Here is a 21,987-nt window from a genome sequence, read left to right on the forward strand (position 1 = left end):
TTGGGCATCACCCGAAATAGCCGACATAGCATTCCATGAACTGGAAAGTCGCATTATTGAAATCTACACGAATAAAATATCACTCTGGACACGTTTCAGGGATGACGTTTTCATGATATTTTGTGTCACCCAAGTCGAACTAAGTAATCTGAGTGAAAAAATAAACCAAATACATCCAACTTTCAAATTTTCGTTGGAAAGCTCAGATACGGAAGTAACATCTTTTCAATCCACAAATGTCAACGACACCAATAACACAAAGTATTGGATATCAAAACTCATTCCAATATTTACACAGGCAATCATGCCACCCAGACTCAGTCTTCAAATGGTCCATTAAGGGCCAAACGATCAGATACATACGAACATGTAGTAACGAAGAAGAATTTCGAAGAAGGTGAAATTCTTCACCGGGAAACTGGCGAAAAGAGGCTATAATGAAACAGAAATAAATACTAGGGACTTGAGTCCACTATCATAATCCTGGCATCTCTATTTGATGAACAACACAAGTAAACTCTGGGCAAACAAATAAGGGAATACTATGCTATATATTATACTACAGTATACTACACTATAGTGTAGTATAGTGTAGTATAGTATAGTATAGTATAGTATAGTATAGTATAGTATAGTATAGTATAGTATAAAACAAAATTGTCAGAAGCTTAAAATCACAGGTCTGAGTTTAGTATGGTTATTGCACTTGGTATAAATGATTTAAAAAAAATGTTCTTACGAGTCATGGGTACTCTATATCGTCTTCCTGATAGAAGGTAACAAATCAAACTTCGAGTACAAAGGATGTGAGGTATCACTAACAATTGCTTGGGCTTTCCTGCGAACAGAGAGTTTGTAGAGGTCATAGAGCTAACTCTGTTTCTTACCAATTATTTTCCCGGCCAAATTTACAACTCGTGCCAGTTTGGTTCTATTTTTAACACTCAAGTTGCCATACCACACTGTAATGTTAAAAGTTAGCACACTTTCTATAAGGCTCTTGTATACCTTTTCAAGAACATTTTGACAGACGTCAAAACTCCGTAGCCTCCTCAGTAAAAATATAAGCTGCATGGTCTTCTTAACAATACAGTTGGTGTTTTCAGTGAAATTTAGCTTTTGATCCAATTGCAAACCTAGATATTTGAAACACTCAAGGATTTCTACAGCCTGACCGTTCAATACAGCCAGTTCAAATGTGACACTATGTTTGTCATTTTCTATTATTAGTTCCTTAGTTTTAGCCAGGTTCATTTCCAGTAAACTTGACTAATACCAGTCTTGCAGGGTTGCTACATGATCAAAATAAATATGTTCATTTAGAGATTGTTCTTTCAACAGGAGGCCTACAAGTGCCATATCATCAGCATATTTGAGCTTACAACTGAATCTTGAATTTTCATTTCATCAGTATAAATTGAAAACAACACTGGTGATAACAGGCAGCCCTGAGGTGAGCCTGTATTCAAAACAAGTTTATCTGAAAGAATTCCATTCATTAACACTCTTTGGGGTCTATTACACAGAAAATCTCGAAACCAGTGGATGATGTTTCCGTTCACATTTAAATCAAACAGTCGCCGTAATAAAATGTAAGTTTGCATCGTATTGAAAGTTGAACTGAAATCAATGAACAAGATACGCACATATGTTTTGGGACGTTGTAAATGGTTAACTACCGTATTAAGTAACGTGAGGGTTGCATCTTCAGTTCCCCTTCGAGATTTTTAGTATATAGTATATAGTATATAGTATATAGTATGTAGTATAGTATAGTATAGTATAGTATAGTATAGTATAGTATAGTATAGTATAGTATAGTATAGTATAGTATAGAAAACTTTTGAATGACGCGACACTTGAACTAGAAGACCGACACTTGAATTAGAAGACCGACACTTGAATTAGAAGACCGACACTTGAACTAGAAGACCGACACTTGAATTAGAAGACCGACACTTAAACTAGAAGACCGATTTTTGAATTAGAAGACCGACACTTGAATCAGACCGACACTTGAATCAGAAGACTGATTTGTCGTCTTCGGCCTCGGTACGCACGGCTACACGTGTATTTGAGATACCCAAGGGCCATGAGATGTTGTTTATTGGTGAACATAAAGCCGTAGGAAGTTATAATTCCTTTTTAATGTGTGTTGTTGTATAAAAATAAACTAAATTGAACAATAGTGCAAATTAATGTGCTACCTTGCTAGTATCCATGGTGATATGATAGAACATTCGCCATAGTAAATGGCCAACAGAGTAAACAGTGCCGTAGTACAACTCGATATATTACATAGCTACATATACACATGTATAAAATGAATTATAACCTCTGCCTGAACGATCCTAAAATCGGTACAAAGTTGGTATACTTTTGAGCGTATCTTTAATTTGCATCTTTGGTGTTCTCTATTTTAGTTGTGAGGTTACTCAATTATGTTGTCGATCGTAAGGTGTTGTGTATTTGGGGTTTGATTTTGTGGTTTTTGATTTTTTGTGGTTTGAGTAGAATCGTCTATTAATGACGTTTCATCCATCTAGCTAGTCAAGTCGCACATTCTCGATCACAAAGAAATACAGTATTTGCATGCGTTAAAGATTATCTTCCTAGCAATGCTAAAATCTGTTTGGAAAACAGCTACATGTACATTTGTAACAAATAACTACTGTATGGCTAAACATTTCCTGCTTTTTATTTTTTTTATTTATTAATTTTAGGAAAATCGGGCAATCACTTTGATGTTTCAGGTTTAGCAGGTTGTGGATTGTCAACCACCTGTTGATCATGGAGGTCAGAAAGACAAACAAACAAACAAACAAACAAACAAACAAGGGCTGTTCAGAAAAAGCTTCACCCACTAGTATAAAGTTGGCGTCAGATTCAGATTCAGATTCAGGTAACGTCATATTGAGCGTCTGATCCGAAGACACCCGGCAGATGAAATTAAACTTATTCAGAATATTTATGATTATATTGTACATTTGTATATGATTATGGTACACTAGACTGGTTTCGCTGATTACTCGACTCTAGTCAACCTGCTTGGCGACGTAAACAGTTCTCATCATAGCCATCAAGTATGATTTATATACACGAACGGTTCTCTTAAATGAGCTTTGACATTAATATGGCCATTACATTGCAAATGTCCATAATTAACAGACGAAAGTTAAGTATATACATTGTACTTAAAGTACTACGTTTTATTTCCTAGGACGCTATATGGAATTTCCTTAAATATGCCTTACCTTCCTGCTTTAAATGGCTGAACTTGGGGCAGTGGCTGAACTTGGGGCTACCAATGTCTCGGTTGCAAGTATTTCAACTCTATTTCACATATTTTTCCCAAATAAAAATTGTGCAAGCAGAGACATTCCAACTTCCATCAAAAGGCAGTGAAGTGGAATCTTTCCCTGTAGTCTCAACAGTATTATTTCAGGTTTGATTGAGTCGGTCGGGTGTCTTCGGATCTGACGCTATCTGACGCTGAATCTGACGCTCAATATGACGCTAGCTGAATCTGAATCTGAATCTGACGCCAACTTTATACTCGTGTCCGACGTAGTCCGACGTAGTCCGTCGGGTGTCTTCGGATCTGAGGGTATTTGACGCTATATGACGCTGAATATGACGCTATCTAAATCTGAATCTGATTCTGATGCCAACTTTATACTCGTGCTTCACCCTCATTCTTGTGCGCGCGCGCGCACACACACACACACACACACACACACACACACACACACTGTCAACAGTCGTCTTGACTTTTTTTGTAATTAATATCTGTAATACTATTGTCATATATATTTACATATTTTCACTGTTAGAAGACGAGCTCCCTATGTAATGTACTGCAACATGTACACATACCTCACCACAAGAGGGCAGCAGGTAACGAGCTTCGAGAGAAAATAAACAGTGAAAGTATGTGATAAGCTTATAAACTATATAATAAACAGTGAAAGTATGTGATAAGCTTATAAACTATATAATAAACAGTGAAAGTATGTGATAAGCTTATAAACTATATAATAAACAGTGAAAGTATGTGATAAGCTTATAAACTATATAATAAACAGTGAAAGTATGTAATAAGCTTATAAACTATATAATAAACAGTGAAAGTATGTAATAAGCTTATAAACTATATAATAAACAGTGAAAGTATGTAATAAGCTTATAAACTATATAAAGAACAGTGAAAGTATGTGATAAGCTTATAAACTATATAATAAACAGTGAAAGTATGTAATAAGCTTATAAACTATATAATAAACAGTGAAAGTATGTAATAAGCTTATAAACTATATAATAAACAGTGAAAGTATGTGATAAGCTTATAAACTATATAATAAACAGTGAAAGTATGTAATAAGCTTATAAACTATATAATAAACAGTGAAAGTATGTAATAAGCTTATAAACTATATAAAGAACTAGGAAAAAGTATGATGTAAATGTGGCTCATACATATTAATCTGACTTGGGCCTTTATTATAATCATTTTCAGATTTCACCAGAATTGTTGCCTCATGCCCCTGATGTGATAGCACCATCGCTGCATTGTTCACGTACACATGTAAATCTACTGACGGGACAGATTCATTGATTGATTAAACCACATACAAGGTGCTTATACGAAATCTGCCAGAACTAAGGGTCTCGGGATAGCAAAATTTGAAAGAAAAGTGAGATATTTCAAAGTAACTAAACAAACTAGGTAAGCTTTAATATAAGTAGCATTTTATTGTACATGTCAACATAAGCATAATAAAACTATAAAATGACATTAAAGATGTCCGTCAATAAAAAGGGGTGATTTGTGATGTATATAGATGTATATATGTAACCATGCCAACCAACACTGCTTGATGGGTGTCTAAGTAATACTTTTATATATATAACCATGCCAACCAAGACTGCTTGATAATACATGTCTTAGTAATACTTTTCTCCTGTTTCTTTTGTTAGGATCATTGGATCCGCATTAGACTCGCTTCTCGTCATGATCAATAGAAAGCCTAAATTTGATTTTGTGTTTTTTTCAATAAAACATTTGATGGTTATAAAGGGAATTTAGTTTAGTGTTTAAGGCTAACGGGCACAAGTCAAAATATGGGAAATGCCACCCCTTTTGAATACTGTTGTCAAGTAAAAGTAAATCACTATAATACAACCAAAAGCATGTACTCCGTTATAAATCTTGTCTATTGTAGTAACTTTAATAGAAAGCAAATTAATGTTTGCAGGACAACTCTGAAGCAGAAATGTTACTCAAACTATATTGACTTGTTGACTCTTTGTCTTTATCTGTACAGTTGTCATTGCGCCGACAACAGTAGTAACGACAAATCATCATCATCATCATCATCATCATCATCATCATCATCATCATCATCATCATCATCATCATCATCATCATCATCATCATCATCATCATCATCATCATCATCATCATCATCATCAGCAACAACAACAACAACAACAACAACAACAACAACAACAACAACACTAAAACCGAGTCACGGTTGGCCATTTTTACATCAACAACGTCCCAAATTAAAGTGTTGTTGTCTTGTTATTGCTGTTACTCAATGATACAAGCAGGCTAGGATTAACGCCACTCTGACGCGTCTAATTTATTTCAATTAACCATGGAAGTGTCACTCACTTCCATGTTTTAACCCACAGTCCATGTGTTTCAACCCAATCAGGCCAGTCAGAGCATGGATGTATTACTATTAGTGATAAGGACGGTGCGCTGCTATCTAAATGCCGTTTAACTATACTCCATGCATATAATTTTAAAAGCAATAACTTCATCACATTGGGGCGTAGTAGGATACGTTACTGGCTGGATGGTGTTCTATGTGTCCTTTTCACTGCCTATACTCAGACTAGACAACCAGGCTTGAGTAGCGTACGTTGGCCAGTGCCTGACGATTTGTAATTGTGTACATACAAAGAGGTCGCATAGCAACCGTGACTACCTTTTGCATATTCAGCTAGCTATTCATACAATACAGTATTCAAAATGGCGGCATGATAGAGCGTTTCAGGTGTTTCGCCAGTCTCCCAATTTTTTACAGTGCATTGGTAACTTTTCCGACAATGGCGATGTGCATACATAGAACGGGAACTGAGTCTTCAGTGATCTTAAAAACCAACAACTGAATGGACGAATAGGGAAGTGATACCCAAAGGTAGGTTTTATAAGCTCGGCATGTGTAATTGGGTTGATTGATGAGCTTAGACAGGAAACACTATTGCATACTATTTTGCCTAGCACCGTAAACTTGCCCAGCTCACTGAGCAAACCATTAAGCGATCACAAGGCTTATTTGATGTATTGAAAAAGATGTAAAGGGGGTGTACACAATCTTAAATAACGTACAAAAATAAAGCCAAAAGAAACGAAAAATGGTTACGATTAACTCGAATGGGACCAGTTTCTGTGTTGACATCCAGTGTCCTGTTTGTTATGAACAGTTTGTGACATTAGTACTGTTTATACATTGTTTGCTACAGTTTTCGTTAATAGCTATGTTTACTATACAGCAAATGGAAAGATTGTACCCTGGGGTACAAGTGTCATGGTAATCTTTTTAACGGCTAAATTATATTGGTACATTATTCCACGGACTTGCCTACAAATAGTACAATACAAAATGTACCTAGTCTTCGAAATATTTGAATCAACGGTTTGGGCATGGCGTTTAATAAATACTCCTCTGGTAGTTCAGCTGAATTATTCAGTATTGTAATGTTAAATCTTAGGATTGCCGTGCACCGTTACATGTAATAAACTCGAGAACGATTTAATTAGGGACACACGATTATATCCACGAGTTGTGTTCCAACAACATTTGGAAATATTCGATTCGTTCACTTCGACATGTTGTTCGTGAACGTGTTGATTGAATCATGTAATATGATTGAATGGAGCGCATATTTCCAGAGCCATGTTTAGTTCCACAATCAAAATATTGTATTGCAAATGGTCTGAATTAGACTGTGTCCCATCTGTCACAATAACAGAATTTCCGTCATTTTTTACTCAACGGAAGATTTTATTGGTTCTTTTCTCACGGCGAAAATTAATTTTGTTTTCAGCGCGACTACGGCAAGTGTCAGCAAATATTCTAGAACACCCAACAACCAATCACAACTTGAAGACCATATTCGACATTTATTCGTTGCGCGTTCTATCACGATGAATTCCATTTGCTATTTCCACGAGCAAACCTCTCTACTGAAACACAAGAAGAGGCAGAAGAAAACGCCGGACGAACTGCCGCAAAGTCTGCGATTTGCGCATCTTAATCCACGAATTGCGGCATTTCTTCGGCAACAGGAAAGAGCTAGAGCTAGAGCTATAGAAACCGGAGAAGGGAACGACACGATACAAAGAGAAGGGGGTGATGGTGTGAATAATCCTCTTGGACCAGAAGGTATTATAAACCTACGCGACTTCAGAGGAGGTCTTGACAGAGGGGACAGTTTTTTTCTCCCTGATATCAAAGACGGAAGTTTCAGTCTTCCTTTACTACGAGCTTCTTTATTTGAATGTAACTCAAACGACGGAGAGGAATTTACTCAGAAACACTTATTTCAAGAGGCCACGTTTGCGGCTCCTATGCTTTTGATTCAACTTGCGAGAATTTTATACTTGTTCGAAGACGAACACTTAGACCTTCCGAGAGAACTCGTGAACTTATTGTTGAGTGGATGGAGGGAATTGGTTTGTGAAGCACAGCATGTACCCAGAGAGTGGCAAAGCCAGGCATATCTAGAAAAAGCCATGAATCAACAGGAAGAGGAAAAAGAAAGGGAACAAAGAGAAAATAAAGAAATGGAGGAGGAGGTAGACATTGACAAAAAGAAGAGGAGGAAAAAGAAAGGTGATGATGATGAGGGTGATGGTAAAGATGGAAAGAGTAAAGACACTAAAGATGGTGCACCAACTATTTTACAATACAAGAAAGAAAGTCATGCACCATCTGTATCTAGTATGTCATTAAAACCAAAGACAAGACTGGAAAGATTTAAATCTATGAGTAAGTAGTATTTACATTTTTATATCACTGGTGTAATGGCATATATAATGCATATACGTTCATGTACATAGCTGCCTTGAGCCTGTTTACATCACAATCTGTGATTTGACTTCACTGTCTCACTTAGCATCATATCAAAATCACAGGTCACAATGTAAACACACTATTATGAGGTAAAGTTGTTACCGCTATGATGTGTTCTTAAAAATTACATGGTGAAAACTTGTTGAATACATGTTTAATAGTCTCCCAAACGTCTCTCAGATACAAGATTGAAAATTGTTTGTAGCATTGGTCAGTCTCTTTATGAAATGTAAAACACTTGGTGTGCTGTGAATTAAGATTGTGGCAAACACTTGGTGTGCTGTGAATTAAGATTGTGGCAAACACTTGGTGTGCTGTCAATTAAGATTGTGGCAAACACTTGGTGTGCTGTCAATTAAGATTGTGGCAAACACTTGGTGTGCTGTCAATTAAGATTGTGGCAAACACTTGGTGTGCTGTCAATTAAGATTGTGGCAAACACTTGGTGTGCTGTCAATTAAGATTGTGGCAAACACTTGGTGTGCTGTCAATTAAGATTGTGGCAAACACTTGGTGTGCTGTCAATTAAGATTGTGGCAAACACTTGGTGTGCTGTCAATTAAGATTGTGGCAAACACTTGGTGTGCTGTCAATTAAGATTGTGGCAAACACTTGGTGTGCTGTGAATTAAGATTGTGGCAAACACTTGGTGTGCTGTCAATTAAGATTGTGGCAAACACTTGGTGTGCTGTCAATTAAGATTGTGGCAAACACTTGGTGTGCTGTCAATTAAGATTGTGGCAAACACTTGGTGTGCTGTCAATTAAGATTGTGGCAAACACTTGGTGTGCTGTCAATTACGATTGTGGCAAATAATTGTTGCACAATGTACCTGTAGTGTAGATATTGGGTTTTGTATACTTTCATCACTCAAAATAAGGAAACACCCACCCATGTACAAAATAAGGAAATACCCACCCATGTACAAAATAAGGAAATACCCACCCATGTACAAAATAAGGAAATACCCACCCATGTACAAAATAAGGAAATACCCACCCATGTACAAAATAAGGAAACACCCACCCATGTACAAAATAAGGAAATACCCACCCATGTACAAAATAAGGAAACACCCACCCATGTACAAAATAAGGAAATACCCACCCATGTACAAAATAAGGAAATACCCACCCATGTACAAAATAAGGAAATACCCACCCATGTACAAAATAAGGAAATACCCACCCATGTACAAAATAAGGAAATACCCACCCATGTACAAAATAAGGAAACACCCACCCATGTACAAAATAAGGAAACACCCACCCATGTACAAAATAAGGAAATACCCACCCATGTACAAAATAAGGAAATACCCACCCATGTACAAAATAAGGAAACACCCACCCATGTACAAAATAAGGAAATACCCACCCATGTACAAAATAAGGAAATACCCACCCATGTACAAAATAAGGAAATACCCACCCATGTACAAAATAAGGAAACACCCACCCATGTACAAAATAAGGAAATACCCACCCATGTACAAAATAAGGAAATACCCACCCATGTACAAAATAAGGAAACACCCACCCATGTACAAAATAAGGAAACACCCACCCATGTACAAAATAAGGAAATACCCACCCATGTACAAAATAAGGAAACACCCACCCATGTACAAAATAAGGAAATACCCACCCATGTACAAAATAAGGAAATACCCACCCATGTACAAAATAAGGAAACACCCACCCATGTACAAAATAAGGAAATACCCACCCATGTACAAAATAAGGAAACACCCACCCATGTACAAAATAAGGAAACACCCACCCATGTACAAAATAAGGAAATACCCACCCATGTACAAAATAAGGAAACACCCACCCATGTACAAAATAAGGAAATACCCACCCATGTACAAAATAAGGAAACACCCACCCATGTACAAAATAAGGAAATACCCACCCATGTACAAAATAAGGAAATACCCACCCATGTACAAAATAAGGAAATACCCACCCATGTACAAAATAAGGAAACACCCACCCATGTACAAAATAAGGAAATACCCACCCATGTACAAAATAAGGAAATACCCACCCATGTACAAAATAAGGAAACACCCACCCATGTACAAAATAAGGAAATACCCACCCATGTACAAAATAAGGAAACACCCACCCATGTACAAAATAAGGAAATACCCACCCATGTACAAAATAAGGAAATACCCACCCATGTACAAAATAAGGAAATACCCACCCATGTACAAAATAAGGAAACACCCACCCATGTACAAAATAAGGAAATACCCACCCATGTACAAAATAAGGAAACACCCACCCATGTACAAAATAAGGAAATACCCACCCATGTACAAAATAAGGAAATACCCACCCATGTACAAAATAAGGAAACACCCACCCATGTACAAAATAAGGAAATACCCACCCATGTACAAAATAAGGAAATACCCACCCATGTACAAAATAAGGAAACACCCACCCATGTACAAAATAAGGAAATACCCACCCATGTACAAAATAAGGAAACACCCACCCATGTACAAAATAAGGAAATACCCACCCATGTACAAAATAAGGAAATACCCACCCATGTACAAAATAAGCACACACATCCATCTACTCATTGTACTCCCATAGAAAGGGTATATATACGTATGTACCACGGTTTTGAACCCCCACCCCCCTTTTGACTAATGTTGACTTTGGAGTCTTGATTTTTATTTATCATTATCATGTAGAGGTTTGACCCACCTCTTTGAATGCATGTACGACTTTTGACCCCATATTTTGAACAAGGTTGTTTCTATGGGTTGTTTTCAGTCATCTTTATCGGTAGTAGGCACCCCCCCCCCCCCCCCTCTCCCCGGACAGCCAATGAACTAGTGATGACTGAAGCATGCACGTGTCACGTGAAAGTGTATCAAAAGTGTTCAAAACTCATAACCACGCAGACGATTTGAACAGCGCTGTGACCATTGTGGTAAATGTAGACTTTTGACCCCTACTTTTTGAATTTTTGTAGTGTTTGTGGTTGTCAATTTTGTCTACCAGGGTACATACATACATTGTACCCACCCATGTACACAATAACCACACACATCCATGCACACAATAACCACACACATCCATGTACTAAATAACCAAACACACCCATGTACACAATAACCACACACACCCATGTACACAATAACCACACACACCCATGTACACAATAATCACACACACCCATGTACACAATAACCACACACACCCATGTACACAATAATCACACATACCCATGTATATGTACACAGTAACCACACATGCCCATGTACTCAATAACCACACACACCCATGTACATGTACACAGTAACCACATACCCATGTACATGTCATGTACATGTGTAACCACACACACACCCATATACATGCATGTACACAGTAACCAGACATGCCCATGTACATGCATGTACACAGTAACCACACACACCCATGTACACGCATGTACTCAATTTAACCACACACACCCATGTACACACATGTACTCAATTTAACCACACACACCCATGTACATGCATGTACACAGTAACCACACACACGCATGTACATGCATGTACACAGTAACCAGACATGCCCATGTACATGCATGTACACAGTAACCACACATGCCCATGTACATGCATGTACACAGTAACCAGACATGCCCATGTACATGCATGTACAAAGTAACCAGACATGCCCATATACATGCATGTACACAGTAACCAGACATGCCCATGTACATGCATGTACACAGTAACCACACATGCCCATGTACATGCATGTACACAGTAACCAGACATGCCCATGTACATGCATGTACAAAGTAACCAGACATGCCCATATACATGCATGTACACAGTAACCAGACATGCCCATGTACATGCATGTACACAGTAACCAGACATGCCCATGTACATGCATGTACACAGTAACCAGACATGCCCATGTACATGCATGTACACAGTAACCAGACATGCCCATGTACATGCATGTACACAGTAACCAGACATGCCCATGTACATGCATGTACACAGTAACCACACATGCCCATGTACATGCATGTACACAGTATTTAAACCAGACATGCCCATGTACATGCATGTACACAGTAACCAGACATGCCCATGTACATGCATGTACACAGTAACCACACATGCCCATATACATGCATGTACTCAATTTAACCACACACACCCATGTACATGCATGTACACAGTAACCACACATGCCAATGTACATGCATGTACTCAATAACCACACACACCCATGTACATGTACACATTAAGCACACATACCCATGTACACTTTAACCAGACATGCCCATGTACATGCATGTGCACAGTAACTACACATCCCCATGTACATGTACACAGTAACTACACACACCCATGTACACAATAACCACACGCACACGCACATGTACAATTACAATTATTTATTTACCTTCAGCATTATTGCTAATCAGTAACAATACAAAACCAAACAAAAATTACATGACTTACACTTATGGAGAATGAAAAAGAGAAGTATGTCGCAAATAACATCTTACATGATTCTTAAATTTCCTGCGTGTCCTAACAATTTTCCTAAATTATACGTTTGTTTTACATTTAATTATGAACTGAGAATAACATACAAGTTTGAACACAGATGGTTTGTTCCAATGATATGGTTTATTGTATTTGGAGTGAAGGTCTGTGTAAAAAGGGGCATAAAGAACACAATGGAACTCATCCTCAATGTCATTGTTACATTTTGGGTAATTTCTCAAATTCCTGACTGAACCTTGATATCGTCCAGTTTCTATGGCTAAGCTGTGTGACTGTGACTACAATCTATATTTAGTAATTAATTTCTTAAAATGCATTGGTAAGGGTTTGCATAAATAATCTTGAATACAACAAATCATTGAAAATGTTTATATAAAACACTGTGGTGAAGCTTCAGTATTTGAGCTGTGATAGTTTGTTGCACCTGATTAAAAATGTGTTGCTTTTATTAGTACTCTGATTTGCCCAAACTTCACTAAAACCTAGAGATAGCAGTTCCTGCTTTATGAACGAAACCCAGTTAACTTCTCTGTAGTTCTCAACTCTGTCGTACATGTATTCATAACAAGATTTCAAAGTACAGTTATTGCAAACTAACAATTTACCTCTGGATTTTATCATATTGTAAGTTCTGATATCTACCAAGCTTATTGTATACCATAATATTACAAGTCGACTTTTTCATTCAAAGAGTGCATTTACAGAAATGAAGGTGGATGCTATCAATATTTTGACCCTTGTATATAGTCCCCACACTTCTGACGCATATGAAAGAATACTACCAATGTAGAATCAAACAAAAATAACAAAGTTTCATGGTTCAGGGATAATGATGATGTGTTACAGTGTAGTGCAAAAAGTGCCTTCCTTCTGTGGTCGCAATTTGTTTTTCCATGCAAGAAAACTTGTCATTATAACTCGGCAACATTCCTAAATAAGTAAACTTATCAACCACTTCTACAAATTGTACATCGTAAACCCATTGCTCATTATATCCCAGTTTACCACCATTCCTGAAAACCATGATCTTTGTCTTTTCAATATTGACCTTTACATTGTAAATTCCAGTCTCTGGAGTAATCTAAAAGGTAATTCAGCTGTTGCTGCAATCCTTGTACACTTTCCAAAAATAAAACTTAATCGTCAGCGTACATTAAAAAGACTAAACTTAAAGATTTACACTCTAGAGGTAAATCATTGTGTAGAAAACTCATTTCTAAGTTGTTAATACATGTATAGATAGAAAATAATATAGGAGATAAAATTCTTGCATTAAACCTACTTGTATGTATGTGATTTAACGTGATTTAACGTGATTGCCATAGTTGTAAATTAACCATGGCAAGAAAGGGAAGAAAGCCTCAAAGGCTCATATAATCCCTTGTATTGTTCATGTACTGGTCCAGTCTAATTTTAAAGTCCACAATAGTTTTGGCTTGGATGATGTGTTCTGGTAAATTGTTCCATTGAGATATGACACGCTGAGAGAAGAAATATTTCCTAGTATCCAGTCTAACTGTAGATTTAACAAGTTTTAGTGAGTGTCCTCTTGTCCTGCTGGTTTGGTGAAGTTTAAATAGTAGCTCATAGTCACTTTTATCAAATCCCTTGATTAAACGAAACACTTGAATCAAGTCACCTCTCCGCCTTCGTTCTTCCAAAGTGGTTATATTTAGTGTTCTTAGTCTATCTGCATAACTTAAATTTCTCAGTTCTGGTATCAGCTTTGTAGCTCGCCTTTGTATTTTTTCGAGAAGGTCAATGTCTTTTTTGTAGTGTGGGTTCCAAAACTGAACGGCATATTCTATGTGTGGTCTGACTAAGGAGTTGAACAACTTCATGATGACGAATTTTGATTTGTGTGAAATGTTCCGTTTGATGATACCCAGAGTCCTGTTTGCCTTTTTAGCTGCAGCTGCACAATGATGACTGGTTTTCAATGAGTTGTGAATCAATACACCCAAATCCTTTTCTTCAGTTACTGAATTCAATGGTTTATCATTCATGGTGTACTTGTGTGACTGGTTTGATGAACCAATGTGCATAATCTTACATTTATCTACGTTAAAAGACATTTGCCAGTCTTCAGCCCATGTAGACAATCTGTTCAAATCATCTTGAAAACTGTCACAATCTGCCTGTGAGTTAACAGTTGAACACAGCTTGGTATCATCTGAAAATTTCAGTATGAAAGATTGCACTACATCATCAATGTCGTTAATGTAAATTAAAAATAAAATGGGTCCTAGCACAGATCCTTGGGGTACACCACTGGTGACAGCTGACCACTTAGATGCATTTCCATTTAGTACTGTACGTTGTGATCTGTCGGTTATCCAGTTCTGAATCCAAAAACTGATCTTCCCTGTTACTCCATGTGCTTGTAGCTTTGAAACTAGTCTTGCATGAGGAACCTTATCAAAGGCCTTACTAAAGTCAAGGTATGCTATTTCTATTGGGTTTCCTTCATCCACTGATTTTGTTACAGTTTCAAAGAACACCAGCAAGTTTGACACACATGATTTGCCTTTAGTGAAACCATACTGACTGTCTCTGATGAGTGAGTGCTTCTCCAAGTGTTCTACCATGGCATTTCTTATCAATGTTTCCAATACTTTACACAGAATACATGTGAGACTTACTGGCCTGTAGTTACCAACATGGTGTTTTGGTTCTTTTTTGTAAATTGGAGTTACATTTGCTTGTCTCCATACTTTTGGAATACTTCCTTCTTTTACCGACAAATTGAAAATAAAAGTGATAGGTGCTGTTAGTTCTGCGGCAAGTTCTTTCAGTACTCTTGGATGTATGTTATCAGGTCCTGGGGTTTTGCTTGAGTTCAATTTGATGAGTTGGTTATACACATCCTCTGTAGAAATATCAAACTGTGATAGCCAATCATTCTGGTCATCTAGAAGAAGTTCTGGTTGTGTAAAACTGATTCTGTTCTCCTGGGTAAAGACTGAACTAAAAAATGCATTTAGTGTCTCTTATGTATGTATGTATGTATGTATGTATGTATGTATGTATGTATGTATGTATGTATGTATGTATGTATGTATGTATGTACATTGTATATATGTATGTATGTATGTATGTATGTATGTATGTATGTATGTATGTATGTATGTATGTATGTATGTATGTATGTATGTATGTGTGTGTGTGTGTGCGTGCGTGTGTATGTGTGTGTATGTATGTATGTACCGGTATGTATGTATGTATGGATGTATGGATGGATGTATGTATGTATGTATGTATGTATGTATGTATGTATGTATGTATGTATGTATGCATGCATGGATGGATGGATGCGTGTGTATGTATGTATGTATGTATGTATGTATGTATGTATGTATGTATGTATATATGTGTGTGTGTGTGTGTGTGTGTGTGGATGTATGTATGTATGGATGTATGTATGTATGGATGTATGTATGTATGGATGTATGTATGTATGTATGTATGTATGTATGGATGGATGGATGTATGTATGTATGTATGTATGGATGTATGTATGTATGTATGTATGTATGTATGTATGTATGTATGTATGTATGTATGTATGTATGTATGTATGGATGGATGTATGTATGTATGTATGTATGTATGTATGTATGTAGAAATGCATAAGGAACAATTGAGACAGCCCGAATAAATAGAACTGATGTAATCTGATGTTTCAAATAAATATTCTTTTTCAAGGATAAGGCAAGACATAGTTGGTAAATACCTGACTATATGTATATCTGAATGTTATGGTTATATACGTGTAAGCAGTTCTAAAATTCACACGCACCAAAAAGAACCTAATAGAACATGCCTGAAATATAAAATAAGTGTAGTTAGACAGGACATGACGTGAATAATCTATAAATTCCAAAGGGTTCCAGTTTTCCAAGACAGAAAATGATTTCCTCTTCCTTCAACCTCAATTGATTCTCATCACCAGAAACCTTACAAATTCCTGAAATGGACATATCTGATACACTATGATCATTGGTAATAAAATGCATAGATACAGGTATTTGATTCTATAAATCGATGTAAACTTCTGCATAAACTTTCAAAAATTGGAATTTGTGACAAGATTTTATACGAGTCAAAAATAGCATCTACCGATACGTGCCAAAACCAGGCATAAATCCAGTAGATATCAGTACATACAAAACAACCCAAGTTTTAGCTATGTGAAGCTCCGAGGACTGTGAGACAGTCTAGTCATGGTGGCAACTGATGTTGGTGAAATCACTATTGTATAGACTTTATAACAATTCATAACAAATTACCCTAGATTAGATGGCTGGGAATGAATGCCAACCCTTTACCCTGCCCTTTACTAAGTGCTTTTGTGTGGGAATGAATGCCAGCCCTGTACCAAGTGCTTTTATTTTTATTAGGAGATACTTTAGGGCAAAAATGTGTGTGTGTGTGTGTGTGTGTGTGTGTGTGTGTGTGTGTGTGCGTGCGTGCGTGCGTGTGTGCGTGCGTGCGTGCGTGCGTGTGATCATTTTCGGCTGGCTCAATTGTAATGAAATTTGGAATGTATAATCTTTAGGGTAATGGCTAGACCTGACTAGGTTTTGAGCCAGATCTGTTAATGTTTAATTAGGGAAATTTACATATCAATGAAATCCACTAATTAAGCAGTATCTTAAGACTGCATACTTCAATTTCAATATAATTTAGTATATTCGTTAAACATAACAACATACATTTGTCCTATAAAATTTGTTGATGTACCTTACAGTGTTAATGAATAATTTGCATAATTAATTATTTTTGTTAGTTAAATTAGGCTATATCTTAAGAATGCATACTTCAAATTCAACATAATTTAGTACATACGTTAACCATAAGAAAACACATATGTCCTATTAAGTTTGTTGATGTACATTACAACTGTTAATGAATAATTTGCATAATTAACAGGGTTCGCACGGTCCTGGAAAACCCTTGAATTTCAAACCCTCCCTGGAAAAATGCACCCTACCCCTGGAAAACCCTGGAAAATGATCATGATCAATTGATCGATTAATATTGACGATCGTCATGTTTGTGCTCGAGCCACCCATTCATATGATTCTGAATCTCGTAAATGTGAAATGGCGAAAATATTTTCAAAGTCTTTCGCCACGATGGTGAATCAAAATTCACGCCGATTGAACCCAGACAGTCAAACGATCGTTCCACAAGACACTTTGCCCCACAGACCGTGCCTATGATTAGTTGAATGGGCGCCGCAGTGTTTGTTTCGATCTTGCGTATATTGCTACTCCATCTCCCAGTCGTCATTTCAAGGACATGATATTGTAACAGTCCCGGCCAGGGGTAACAGTAGGTCTGTTAACAAGATTATCGTAACATTGTAGCGAGTATCAAAGCAGCATTAACCTCGATTAGAAATTGTTACAAGTTCGGCACACGAGTCGACATACTACAAGCTCAGACATGGCAATACTTGGGCTCGGGCCTAGGGAAGTGCAGTTGAATTTCCGGGTTGTGGCAGTACGGTTGTGACTTTTATGTCGTCGATAAATGGGTATTTGTGTTACATGTTCTAAAAGAATAAACTACTGTTTTATGTTGTCGGTACAGTAACATTCGTCAATGGTCAAGTTGAGTTGAGAAATCGCGATGTTCCGCAACTCGTGGCATCCGTACATAAACATCGAGACGCAAGCGATGAATGTATTCAGTTATTCATAGCTCGAAATGTCGTTACGTAAATGATATTTTATTCAAAATTTTGAAGAAAAAAATTATTTTAGGTGACTTATAAATCTAGTAACATCAAACCATACAATAACGAGGACAAACTTTAGTTTTTAATTTATTTTTCTGGATATGTCTGAATTAGACTGACGAATGCTGCGACTCAATCTTACCGATCAATGCACCAGCTTGACGAAACGTCTACTTAGGGTAGGACAGAGGTTTCTCCGTTAATCTTAGCGTGCAAACCTAGTTTTGAAACCAACATCTTGCATAGTGTCGATTGTCTTTAAAATGTTTTGTGACATATTATGGGAACTGTTGTTAATTTTTCTCATCCACATCAGACAATTAGATGTCATTCAAAAAATATACTTTAGTGTCAACACCCCTGGAAAATGGCCAAAATCAATATGAATACCTCTGGAAAACTGACGAAAACCCCCTGGAAAGTCCTGGAATTTTGTTTTGCTTTAAGTGTACGAACCCTGATTAATGACTTTCGGTAATTAGACTATATCATAAGAATACATTCTTCAAATTTCAATATATTTCAGAACACACGTTAACAATAACAATCGCATATATCCTGTAAAGCTTGTTGGTGGAACTTTCAGTGTTAATGAATAATTTGCATAATTGATGATTCTTGGTAATTAGGCTATATCTTGCGATTGCATACTTCAATTTCAATACAATTCAGTACATACATTAACCATAACAAATTGTGTATGTAGAAAGTTAGTTGATGTACCTTAATGTTAATGAATAATTTGCATAATTAATGATTTTCAGTAATTAGGCTATATCTTAAGACTGCATACTTCAATTTTAATACAATTTAGCACATACATTAAACATAACAGAGTGCATATCTCCTATAAAAGTTGTTGATTTCGCTTGAATATTTAGTGAATAATTAGCATAATTAATTATTATTGGTAATTAGGCTATATTCTAAGACTGCATGCTTCAATTTCAATATAATTTACTTCATACATTAAACATAACAAACTTTATATGTCCTATAAAGTTGTTGATGTACCTCACAGTGTTAATAACTAATTTGCATGATTAATGATTTTCGGTAATTAAGGTATATCATAAGATTAAGAATGCATACTTGAATTTCAATATCATTTAGTACATATGTTAACCATAACAAAGCAGATATGCCCTATAAAATTTGTTGATATAGCTTACAGGTTTCATGAAATACTTGCATAATTAATGATTTTAGATAACTAGGCTATATCTTAAAAATGCAAGCTTCAAATTTCATATAATATGGTACATATATCAACCATAATAATACGCACCTGTCCTATGAAGTTTGTTCCTACAAGTTTTACCTTTAATGAGTATTTTGAATAATGAACGGTATTCAGTAATTAATCAGTATCATGCACTCTTCAAATTCCATATAATTTGGCACATACATTAACCTAAGAAAGCACGCTTGTCAAAAAAAGCCTGTTACCATAGTTTTTTAGTTTAATGAGTTATTTGCATAATTAGTGATTCCCTTATACGGGAGGCACTCTGTTTAAATCTGGTGATAATTCTGCCTGTTGTGTTTAGTAAAATTCTTCCCTTGCAGTAATAAGTCATTCCTGGGATATTCTCTTTTTTATCTCATACTGGGTTTACAGTTACTGGTTTATGTTTTGCAGTGGACTTTTGAGGATGTAGTGGCACATTGGTTTGTGAGCAATAAAAGTTACTTAAATTATAACTCTATCGGTTTTTTGACTATGACCTTGACCTTGGATCAAAAAGATCATGTGATCAATGAATTGCCTGTCTCCATAAACTCAGTACAGACACTTCCGTCATATCTATACCACTTGGGGAACTTGAGATCTTCAGTATTGTCATACTTTCATAATTCTGGATCGTGATATTAGTTGTCTTGGTAACAGGATTTTGTAATAAAACAATTCCAAATAGGCTTGCACTGTATTTTTCCTGAAAAACTATATCATTTGCCATTTTCATGACTGATTTTCAGCTATAACAACTATGCCTGATGTTGGTTATATAAAACTTTCCGCCAGAGTTTTAATAATAATATAGACAAAATAAGATGACCTTGAATTTTGACTATGACTTTGACCTTTGATCGGAAAGGTCATGATCTATGAGTTGCCTGTCTCCCCAAACATGTATACACATACTTTGATTATGATTATAGCACTTCTGTTCATGACGGGATGATTCCATCAGTGATATGCAAATTAGGGCTAAAAATGTGTCTTTTTAGTCCCCGCCGGACGAAGTCTGGGACAGGGACTTATGGATTGGATTCCGTCTGTCTGTGTGTCCGTGTGTCCGTCCGTCCGTGCGTCCGTCCGCAGCCGTTTCTTGGAGATGCCTGGACCGATTTCTTTCAAACTTGGTACAGGGGCAACATACATTGGCATACATATGCACGTCAGTTTGTTTCATGATACGATCCAATATGGCTGCCTAGCAGCCATTTTGTTTGCGAATTTTCCATGTCCAAAGCCATAACTCAGACGTGTTTGAACAGATCTCATTCAAAGTTTATATTAGGACAGTGTTCAATAACATACATGTGCATATCCATTTTCATCGTGATACGATTCAATATGGCTGCCGGGCAGCCATTTTGTTTGCGAATTTTCCCTGTCTAAAGCCATAACTCAGACATGCTTGAACAGATCTCATTCAAAGTTGGTATTAGCACAGTGTTCTATGACATACATGTGCATATTCATTTGTTGTCAAGATACGATCCAATATGGCTGCCTGGCAGCCATTTTGTTTGCGAATTTTCCATGTCCCAAGCCATAAATCAGACATGCTGGAACAGATCTCATTCAAAGTTGGTATTAGCACAGTGTTCTATGACATACATGTGCATATTCATTTGTTGTCAAGAAACGATCCTATATGGCCGCCTAGCAGCCATTTTGTTTGCGAATTTTCCATGTCCAAAGCCATAACTCAGACATGCTTGAACAGGTCCCCCCCCCCCCCCCCCCCCATACCCAACCCATTCTTTATTGTTGAATGGTTTATTCCATCACGTCATCTTGAGGAGTAGGCATGTCTCATGTCCAATGAGGAGACACAACATGAGTAGGCATTTTCCATGTCCAACGAGCAGACACAACATATCTAAGTCTGTTTGATTTAGGTTCACAAGTGTTGTTGCATGATCAGAGTAGTGATATCAAGAAAATGACAACATAAACTGCCAGTTCCTTAAAACCCAATCATAGCGGGGTCAATGTTATTCTCAATGACTTGTTGGTTAAAAATCTATAATTCCAAAACTACTGAGCAGATTGGGCAGAAATTTAATGGGAATGTATCTAGGGATGTATGGACAAAGAAATATTAAGCATACCATGATTCCATGAGTGATATGCAAATTAGGTGTAAAAATGTTCATTTTTGGTCAAAAACTTATATCTCAAAAAGTACTTGGTCACCGAGTCTGAAACTTGGTGAGATGTTTCTGAGTGTTATTCTTCAAAACATTTTGACAAAATTGGCCCTAGCGACCATGACCACGCCCTTAGCAACAACCAAATGGCAGTATATTTT

General features: G+C 36.7%; 1 protein-coding gene across 4 annotated transcripts in view; it reads left to right on the forward strand.

Annotated features, from left to right (window-relative positions):
* The first annotated feature begins 6,050 nt into the window (after positions 1 to 6,050).
* The window catches only part of LOC144453994 (uncharacterized), a 111,543-nt gene continuing 95,606 nt past the window's right edge, over positions 6,051 to 21,987 (forward strand). For 3 of the 4 annotated variants that reach the window (XM_078145384.1, XM_078145410.1, XM_078145393.1), the window contains exons 1-2: positions 6,051 to 6,209; positions 7,120 to 8,063. In XM_078145384.1, coding sequence (XP_078001510.1) covers positions 7,220 to 8,063 — 844 coding nt within the window. In that variant the 5' untranslated portion in view covers positions 6,051 to 6,209; positions 7,120 to 7,219. Of the gene's footprint in view, positions 6,210 to 7,119; positions 8,068 to 14,858; positions 14,882 to 21,987 lie in introns of all 4 variants that reach the window. The other variant, XM_078145401.1, reaches the window with a different exon arrangement.

This window comes from Glandiceps talaboti, chromosome 1 (genome assembly GCF_964340395.1).
Source record: "Glandiceps talaboti chromosome 1, keGlaTala1.1, whole genome shotgun sequence".
In the NCBI taxonomy this organism is placed as follows: Eukaryota; Metazoa; Hemichordata; class Enteropneusta; family Spengelidae; genus Glandiceps; species Glandiceps talaboti.